At 57.9% G+C, this 10,176-nt stretch overlaps 1 protein-coding gene across 1 annotated transcript; it reads left to right on the forward strand.

Moving 5' to 3' along the window:
* Positions 1 to 5,237: 5,237 nt before the first annotated feature.
* SLC32A1 (solute carrier family 32 member 1) lies at positions 5,238 to 9,107 on the forward strand. Its single transcript, XM_010591680.3, has 2 exons — positions 5,238 to 5,630; positions 7,920 to 9,107. Exons 1-2 carry the CDS (start codon positions 5,238 to 5,240, stop codon positions 9,105 to 9,107), a joined length of 1,581 nt encoding a protein of 526 aa, XP_010589982.2.
* Positions 9,108 to 10,176: the final 1,069 nt, after the last annotated feature.

The following is a 10,176-nucleotide window of genomic DNA, read 5'->3' on the forward strand; positions in this document are numbered from 1 at the left end:
GACCCTAGAAGCCTAAAAGCCCTGAAATCTAGCTTCCTTTGCCCCAAGGCAGGACTCCTCTGGACACTGTCCCTGGTAGGGCCTCCTTGGGTGACAGACCATCTTTGGACTCCTCCGGAGATGGGATGCTCACTATCTCAGCAAGGAAAACTTTTAACATTTATGGAGTCCTGCATGTATTTTAATATGTTTTGCCCTGAGCTAGCAGACACAGCACCTACACCCTGCCCTCCAGGGCCCCATAGAAGACAGAATGCTCAGGGTCTCTGCTCAGTGCATGGACTGCCCACTTGGAGCCCTCACCCTTGCTGTCTATACTCTTCCCTTGTGCCCATGGACACAGCATCAGGAAGTTGGGACCTAGTCTGGGGCAAGGTGGGCATGGCTTCCTGCAGCCACAGGGAAACCTCACAGTGCCCCAGCCCTAGGATGCTTGGTGGGGGAGGTGGATTAACGGAGGCAGTGCCCATCCTCTCAGTAGGAAGGGGCTCAGGACAGATCTTGCTCTGGAAAAAGGAGGGCTCTGAGCCATAGTCTAGGGAGGGGGAGAGGGGGTCTGTCTGTGACCATTCAGCCCCGAAATGATGCTCATGATGTTGGCTTTCCAGGTCATTAATTCAAGAGCTCCACCCCCTCCCCCCAATGCTGCTGTCTGCTCTGGGAGATAAGCCCAGCTCTATTTAACCCTGTTTATTCCCCTCAAATTGGTCTCCATCTCATTTAGCCAGGCCTTTAACTCTCTGGGTACTGAGGGCATCAGAGGAAGAGAAATTGACCTCAGTATGGAGGGACGTGGGGTGTGTATTTCACCTGGGCCCAGGCTCCAGGTGCCTGATCCATGGGGCTTGGCAGGAGTCTTGGGAGCCCCTTTTAGGCAGCCCAGGTCCCCCGAGACTGGTGGGACCTTGGGTGGTCCTGGGAGGGCAGCCCCCAACCCTGCTCCCAGGTTGGACATTGGTTTCTGCTCTTTACCACACCACTTACTACCCCCCAAGCCTCTATTACCATTGGCAGAGGAAGGCTATGGAGCCTCTGCCTCTCTGTGCCCTGCTGGCCGGCTCCTCTGGCTGGTGTGCCCTGCTCTGTCTCCCTGCCACTCCTCTTCTTGCTTAATATTCCTTTTCATGCCTCTCCTCCCCTTTCCTCCCTTTGTTCTCTCCTCTTTCCCCTTCAGTGGTTACATGGGGGTGTTCATGCATTTGTAGGTGCTGGCTATTGGTCTCAGTGTAAGTTTATTTGTGACTGTGTGTTTTCTTGTGTCTGAGTGTTGTCAGTGTGGGTATGACAGTCCATGTGTGTGTTCCTGTCCTTGCTCTGCTGTGTCTGAGCCTGTTAGTCTGGTGACTCTGCCCACGTGAATGAGTCTCCGTGAGTCTGTCCTGGTTTCTTTGTGTGGCGGGCAATCTCTGCGCGAAGCTGCTGTGTGTCTGTGTGTGCAGCCTGTCCTCAACCTGTGTGTGTTGTTCTGTCAATCTGGATAAATCTGTGTGCGGAATCTGTGTGTTGACCCACATGTCTTTGTGCATCTGTCAGTCGGCCTGTCAGTGTGTATGTATGTATGTGTGATGTGGTGCCTTTCAACTCAGGGGGCCAGGCTGCTGCAAATTCCTTTCATTGGGGGACGCTTACAGGAACTATAGAAGAGAATTTGGAGGTTGATGGCTTTATAGAGTACAGCCCAGCTCGTTACCTCTGGCAAAGGGAGCTGAAGTCTGAACCACCAGCAAAAGCTAGGTAAGTCCTCTTGTTGGTCTCCTGGGGCTGCCTGTCCGGTGCCCTCCCCTCTGACCTTCTGATCTCCGTTCCCTTCCCTTCTGGTTATTCAGGTTAGCTCAGGACAACAGGAAGGCGGTAAGACAGAGGGTGGGGCAAAGACAGAAGAATTTAAATTTCAACTCATCTCAACTCTCTGACCCAATCACAGGCTCCTTCTCATAAACGCACTTTTGCCCAAAATGACAAATAGCCAACAGATACAGTAATGACAACAATAATAACTGCTATCATGTATTACGTATGTGCTAGGCATTTTATATACATCTCATTGCATTCTCTCAATAACTCTATGAGGCCATACTATTATTTTCCCATTTTACTGACGAAGAAATGGAGGTTAAGATAAGTTAAGTAACTAGCCCCATGCCACACAGTATGTGATGGGCAGGATTTTCCCATACTGGGTAGGTTGTTTGGGAGCTTGACACCTTCATCGTGGGAAGCAGTATTTACTGTAAACAGAAGGAAAGGAGGGAAACAGAAGCATTCCTTCCCCCAACTGCTAGAATCCAATCATAGCCAGGGGGCTGGAATCTGTCTTTAAATTTCATCTCTCTTGACAATGAGATGGCCAAACGCCAAACAAGAACCTGTGGGTAGGGATGGAAGGACAAGAAGTGGTTGCTGGGTGCTCTCTGAGGTCCCTCCCAGACCCAAGAATTGGGGTGAGGAGTGAGGGAGGGGCCATGCTTGAGCTCTCTTGGTGCTTCCCCCAATAGCCAGAAGAGTCGCAAGCATAATAAGGGCTATGAGAATGAATGAATACATGAATGAATAAATGACCCCCTTTCTCACCCCCAGCCCTGAAGAAGGGTTGCTTTGAGTTGGAATCTACTTAAGCGGCAATGGTTTTTTTTTGGGTTTTTAACCCTGATGAAAGAGCATCACAGCCTACCTAGGTGCTAAAAGCAATAAGCATCATTCAGGATAATGAAAGACAGGGTAAGCACCTGGATCTTCATAAAACCCACACATAAATCAACAATGACCAAAGGATTCATATGCCATTGATTCACTTATCAAAGAAGGTATCAATAGCCATCTCAAGGTCTGGAAGTGTGTGGGGCTAGATGGGCACTAGGGCACCCTATAAAGACACAAGTCTCTGCCCAGGTGGTCCCTGTGGGCCAAAAGACTTTCATCAGGAACAGAGGAGAGGAGATTGGGGTTAGCGGGTACAAATCTTTGTTTTCAGGAATCTGTAGGGGAAAGGATCTCTCTCTAGCATGGAGGGCAGGGGGTTCGGGAGTTGGGTAGGGAGGTCTCTCTAGACAGGGCTAATCTTGGGATAGAAGTTCAGCTTTGTTTCAGAGCTTCTTTGGAGGAGGCAATCTCTGTTTGGGGAGGAGGGGTCTCTGTCCTGTCTTTGTTCTGAGTTCTCTGACTTGGAGGGTCTGTGTTTGGAGAAGGGCTCTATGGGGAGGTTTTTTTTTTTTTTTTTGTCGCAGTGGCTGGAGGGAGGGGAGAGTTCCTCAGGTTAAGAGGATGGTTTCTGCCAAACTGGGGTTAGGGCTTTCCTGAGCTCCAGAGGGAATTTAAGGGACTACCTAGGGAGGAATTAGAAACACCTCTCTGTCCAATACGGTGGAGTTTCCCTGTCTAGGGAGGAGCTTCCAGGAGGCTGTAGGGTTGAGGGAGAGGGGCTGGCAGGGAAGCCTGTCTTGTCCTGGAAGCTCCAACTCTATGGTCAAAGCCCTCAGGCCGCCCTACTTGTGCGCTGACGTGAGCTAATCTAGAAATACTGCAAGAACACTGGAGTTCCCAGAGAGAAAAGGCCTCAGCAGGGGGCATTGGGGTCCCTTCCTTTCCCCTTTCCTTCACCCCCACCCCGCCCACTCACAGCTGCTAGAGCTGGGGCTGCCTGGTCAAGAGCTACGATTTACTGCTCCGGAGGAGTCAGGGCAGGAACCCAGCTGGGGGCACACGAAGGGGCCACGGAAACAGCGCACCCCCACAGAGACACATCTACAAAAGGGCTCACACAGGCAAGAACGCAGATACACATATACACACGCAATTCAGCACACAACCTACGCTCAGGGACATGTATGTGCTTCTGGCAAACACACTGACTCAAAAGGGCATATAACTACACATTGACAAAATACACATGGTTACAAAACCTTACCCTCGCAGTCACTCACAGATCCAGCCCGTAGCAATATCTGATGCAGTATCGGTCTTTGTTTCTCGGTCTCTCTTAGTCGCGCGCGCGAACACACGGACCCCACTCAACAGGAACAGCCCAGGCTCCCACGGCCCTGGCAGCAGCGGCCGAGAGCGCACCGCGCGCCTCTGCGTCCCGGGTCCGCAGCGCGGCTAGCCTGTCTTTGCTCGGCGCCGGAATCCATCTGCGCCTCACTACCGCATGGATATTCGCAGACCCGCCACGAAGCGATCGAGAGGTGTCCTCACCGAGTCCTGCCTCCTTCCAGCTCCCTCTCTTCCCCTCGAAACGAAAAGAAAGCTAAAATAAAACCTTTCGCCTCCTTTCCGCAGACATTTGGAGAGCCGTTGGTGAGCGAGTGACCCGCAAAATTGCTTCCATCGCGGAGTCCCTGGACGCGCGGAGACAGACCCAGAGACCGAGCCCGGGGCGGGACATTATTGAGAGTGGCCTACGCCAGACACCTCTGCCCTCAAGGGGGGCTTGCGGCCAGGCTTAAGAGCCAGTGATGGGTGCGAGGGAGACAACTGACGCCCAGACGGCCCGCGCCGCCGGAGACGAGCAACTCGGTCGTGTTGGCTTCCTAGGCGCACAGGCGAGTCCTTGGCTAAAGGATCTGGGGCTGCGCGGTTCCGGGACTCTGGATGGGGTGGTCTCGGCCGCGAGAATCAGCCCGCTCCCCACCCCCTGCGGCGTTGAGATGGGAAGGGCCTGGATGAGAGCTTAGCACCTCCCCCAGAAATGCAGCACTCCGGCCCCGCACTCCCGCCCTTCGCACCCCTCCTTCTCCGTGCACTCCCTCCTGCCTCCTTCCCAAGGGCGCCCTTCTCCTGCCCCATCTCCCTTCTCCTGAATCCCTTCGTGCCCCTTTCTCTCCTACTCGCCCCCACCCCATGCCCCCTGCCTCCCGGTGTTTCCCCCTCTGCAACCCTCACCCCGCCGATTCCGAGGGGCGGGAGCTCACAGGGCTGCGCACGGGTGGGGGCGCCGCGCCAGCCTCGCGTAGCAGCTCTGACGCCGCCGCCAGCCTCAACAGCCCAGCCCGCACCCCGCGGCAGCTCCGCAGTGCACTCGCCGCCGTCGCTCCGCCAGCCCTGCCACTTGCCCGCCAGCCTGGTCCGACCCGAAGCGAGCCTCGAGCACCAGCCAGAGGGTCATGAGCCGGAGCGCCCCGGGGCGCCGCGGGGAGAGCGAGCCCAGATAGCGACCTCGTGTGCCCGGCCCTCGCCGCTTCGTCCCCGCGTTCTCGGCCCCTTCTGTCCTTCCCCAAGCCCCCTCAGGCCCCGCCGCCGCCATGGCCACCCTGCTGCGCAGCAAGCTGTCCAACGTGGCCACGTCCGTGTCCAACAAGTCCCAGGCCAAGGTGAGCGGCATGTTTGCCAGGATGGGCTTTCAGGCGGCCACAGACGAGGAGGCGGTGGGCTTCGCACACTGCGATGACCTCGACTTTGAGCACCGACAGGGCCTGCAGATGGACATCCTGAAAGCCGAGGGCGAGCCCTGCGGGGACGAGGGCGCTGAGCCGCCTGTCGAGGGAGACATCCATTACCAGCGCGGCGGCGGCGCGCCCCTGCCGCCCTCGGGCTCCAAGGACCAGACCGTGGGGGCTGGTGGCGAGTTCGGGGGCCAAGACAAGCCCAAGATCACGGCGTGGGAGGCGGGCTGGAACGTGACCAACGCCATCCAGGTGAGCACGGGACGCACCACCCCCGCCGCGGGATTCCCAGCTCTGTCGGCCCCCTATCCCGCCCTCCAACCCTGTGAGCCGTGCTCTACCCGGAACCGAGTCTCCGGGTGATCTCGTTCGCGGGACCCCCTCCTGTACCTGGGCTCTCCCCTTCCCCCATCCCTCCCAGCTGGATAGGGGATCTCTGCCCCTGGTCATGTCCCCCTCCCAAGACCCTTGCCGCAGGACAGCCAGGCTGAGGTGCAGCCAGAGACACATGTCCCAGACCCTGTAAAAGAGGGAAAATGGAGAACATGAAACGGAGGAGGAGTTGGGGGAGCTGAGGGAGAAAGAAAATCAGGATTCTAGGCAGTGGTATGGCCTGCGTCTCCGGAATGGGTTCACAGCTGCATTTTCGGGACGAAATTGCTGAGCTGGGAGTCTCCTCCCCTGAGACACACGCACAGACACGCGCACACACGTACATAGGCAGACAAACATGTCCACAGGCCCCCTCTCCACAAACGCGTGCACACGACATGCATCTATATATAGACCACACAACTAGCCCCAAAGGCACCTGCTACACCCCTACACCCCCCACACACAGAAGCACATACCTGTACATACCAAACACATATACGCATTTGACCGTAACGCACACACAGACTCATGCCACGGAGCCCAAGCCGCACCCTCAGGTGTGCCCTTTAGGGACATGCACACTAGCACATGTAGTCCGGGGCACCCCGCACTACCTGCGCACAGGCTCACCTCTCTCGCCCGAAATCCTGGCTGCACCGCAAAGAGGCAGCAAGACCAAGCCTGACCAAGCCCCCACCCGAAGCTTATTACGGTCTCTGGTCTGGGGGCCCCACTAGCCTTCCTCTCGACTCCCAACCCCTTCCCACGACACCACCCCCCCACCAAGCGGCGCCGAACTCCGCCCGGAGCGGGTTTGGAGTCCGCACAACGACCCCGGAGTGCAGGCTGGGGCTGGAAGGCCTTGGCTCGAGGGGAGGAGGAGGCCGCAGCCCCAGGCGCCCCCGAGTTCTCCGGCTTGGTCCCGGCAGGTCCCGGGAGCGCACGGTCGTTGAGGCGCAAAACTAGGTTTTCTGGGAGCGGGAGGCCTTGGCGAGGTTGTTCCGGAGCCTGGGCTCAGAGGGGCTTCGCAGAGCCCTGAGGACTAGGCGGCCTGACTGGAGGCGCCTGTAGCTCCGGCGACCGCGAGACGGCCACGCGGTACCGGCGATCTGGGGTCCGCACCCGCCTTGGTTGCTGCCTGCGCGGTGGTCCGGATCGCCTTAAAAGACCGCGTTCGGTAGGCCTGGAGGGGGGCCAGGGCGGAAGACTGGAGGCCCTTAGGCCTCCAAGACCCCGGATTTCGTTAGCTTTTCTTCCCCTGTAGATTTTAAGCCCATCTTCCGCAGTCATCCACCGCTTATGGCTCTAGATCCCTCAGGCTCTACCTGGCCTTTTGCGCAGCGCCTGCTCACCCTTTTCCCCCCTCCCCCGTAGACCCCACCAACTGTTTGCCTCTACCACCCTGACTTAGTCTCCTTCCCTTAAACCCAACCCAACACCGGCCTTGCCTTAAGACTCCCTACGGCCAACACTGCCCCCGCTTCTCCCCAACGTCGCTGGTCCCGCCCCTTCTAAAAGGCGCCCCACGGAAGCGTTTGCCCAGTCTCCTTCTCCTCTGGCTTCCCTGTGGCTCCGCCCACGCTCAGCTCCTCTTCCTACCTAACCCATGTCCTTTCGCCTCACTGCCGCCTTTACCGTTTCCTTCTCGGGCTCGGTCTTGAGTATCCCCGTTTCCCCCACAGCTCCCCACTTCAGCCACATTTTAAATCCCTTCCTCCCTCCCCCCTCCTCCCCGAAGTGGCCTAGCTTTCTACCTTTCTCAGCGCCCTCCAGCCGTTTTCTCTCTTCCACTTCTCGGCCCTGGCCTCACTTCTGGTCCCATTCCCAGGAACTACCTCCAAGTATCTCCACATTTCCTTTCCCTGTTGGTCGCTTCGCCACCCTCAGCGCCTTCTCCACCTCCCAGACATTCGCGCACTTTTCCTTTTCAGTCCTGCCCCTAAATACCTGCCTCTCCATATGCGATTCAACACCCAGGCTCCCCACTAGGTCCCTCTGCACCCTTTTTCCAGCCTACCCTTAATCCTCCTCTCCAGAGGCGCAAGCCCAACTCTCGCTCTCTTTAGCGCCCCCTTCCGGCCATACCCTTAAGCCACGCCCCCGGGGCCCCCCTTCCAAAGCCGCGTCCGCTGAGCGCCCCCGTCTGGTTGCCTCTCCGCTCCACAGGGCATGTTCGTGCTGGGCCTGCCCTATGCCATCCTGCACGGCGGCTACTTGGGGTTGTTCCTCATCATCTTCGCCGCTGTCGTGTGCTGCTACACCGGCAAGATCCTCATCGCGTGCCTGTACGAGGAGAACGAGGACGGCGAGGTGGTGCGCGTGCGGGACTCTTACGTGGCCATTGCCAACGCGTGCTGTGCGCCACGCTTCCCTACGCTGGGCGGTCGCGTGGTAAATGTGGCACAGATCATCGAGCTGGTCATGACATGCATCCTGTACGTGGTGGTGAGCGGCAACCTCATGTACAACAGCTTCCCGGGGCTGCCAGTGTCGCAGAAGTCCTGGTCTATCATCGCCACGGCCGTGCTGCTGCCCTGCGCCTTCCTCAAGAACCTCAAGGCCGTGTCCAAGTTCAGCCTGCTGTGCACTCTGGCCCACTTCGTCATCAACATCCTGGTCATCGCCTACTGCTTATCGCGGGCGCGCGACTGGGCCTGGGAAAAGGTCAAGTTCTATATCGACGTCAAGAAGTTCCCCATCTCCATTGGCATCATTGTGTTCAGCTACACGTCGCAGATCTTCCTGCCTTCGCTCGAGGGCAACATGCAGCAGCCCAGCGAGTTCCACTGCATGATGAACTGGACGCACATCGCCGCTTGCGTCCTCAAGGGTCTCTTCGCGCTCGTAGCCTACCTCACCTGGGCCGACGAAACCAAGGAGGTCATCACGGATAACCTGCCGGGCTCCATCCGCGCCGTGGTCAACATATTCCTGGTGGCCAAGGCGCTGTTGTCCTACCCGCTGCCTTTCTTCGCTGCTGTCGAGGTGCTGGAGAAGTCGCTCTTCCAGGAGGGCAGCCGCGCCTTCTTCCCCGCTTGCTACGGAGGCGACGGGCGCCTCAAGTCGTGGGGACTAACGCTGCGCTGCGCGCTCGTGGTCTTCACGCTGCTCATGGCCATCTACGTGCCGCACTTTGCGCTGCTCATGGGCCTCACCGGCAGCCTTACCGGCGCTGGCCTCTGCTTCCTGCTGCCCAGCCTCTTCCACCTGCGCCTGCTCTGGCGCAAGCTGTTGTGGCACCAAGTCTTCTTCGACGTTGCTATCTTCGTCATCGGCGGGATCTGCAGCGTGTCCGGCTTCATACACTCTCTCGAGGGCCTCATCGAGGCGTACCGAACCAACGCGGAGGACTAGGGCCCAAGGGCGCCCCCTGGCTGCTCCCCCCCACCCCACTTCCCCCCCACCAATCCCCCTACCCCGCCGACCCTCGTCAGCCCCTTGCGCCCTGCCGCCGCGCTTGGGAAGCCAAGCTTTCAACATCTCTGGTTCCTAGTTTCTGATTATTTGGGGATGGGGGTGGGGTAGGGTGGGGGGATCGGGATCCGCGATTCATCCGGTCTGCGTTTCTGTTGCCCTTTCTTTTCCACAACGCCCTGGTTTGGGAGAGGAGGCGGGGCGCATTTGTGGGCAGGGTTTTCAGTCCTTCCGGGAGCGGCCTCGATACTTCAGTCCCAGCCGCAAAGGGGGCAGGGAAGGGAGGAAGAGGGGACGCAGCTCGCAGGCGCTGGAGCTTGACCTTGGGGGGACATTTCGCAGCCATCCAGTGCTCGGACTCTGCAGCGTCCAGTCATTTCCAGCAAGAGCGCTTCGCATTCCGGAGACATTTCAACCGTGCAGCGGGAAAGGCTGGCCAGGATATCTGTTTCGGGTGGGCGATTTCCTTAGACGAAGCGGAGAGGCGAGGAGCCACGGCGGGGCCGTCTTGCCTGCCAGTTTTCAGGAATCCAAACTCATCTTGTGCAATTTATCAGATTGTGGAACTGTTCTACTGTGCGTGTGATGTGCTCGTGGTGAATACGATGAAATGTATATCAGAAAAAAAATCTATAATTTAGAGTGCGGTGCATAATTATATCCGCAAATAAAGAAGAAACAAAGGTGCGCGCGGCATCGTCTGTCAGTTCTGCACCTTCTCACCGGCCGGAAACCCCCGCGCGGTGGGAGGCGAGTTCGCGCTCCACGAGTGGAGCAGCGACCATGCTTAAAGGGCCCCCAGGGAGCTCGGAGGTTGGTTCGCACCCGAGCACCAAGAGGGACACACTCGAGGTGTCTGGGGACGCAGGGAAAGGAACAAGCTGGCCGAGTTATTTTGGTGAGGCAGCTATTTCGGCCCCCAGCCACCAGACAAGGTTTGTTCCAAAACTTGCCCGGGGGTCAGATCCACTTGAGAATTTGGTGGAGGCTGTCAGACTCCAATCCTAAA

This window comes from Loxodonta africana, chromosome 24, assembly GCF_030014295.1.
Source record: "Loxodonta africana isolate mLoxAfr1 chromosome 24, mLoxAfr1.hap2, whole genome shotgun sequence".
Classification (NCBI taxonomy): domain Eukaryota; kingdom Metazoa; phylum Chordata; class Mammalia; order Proboscidea; family Elephantidae; genus Loxodonta; species Loxodonta africana.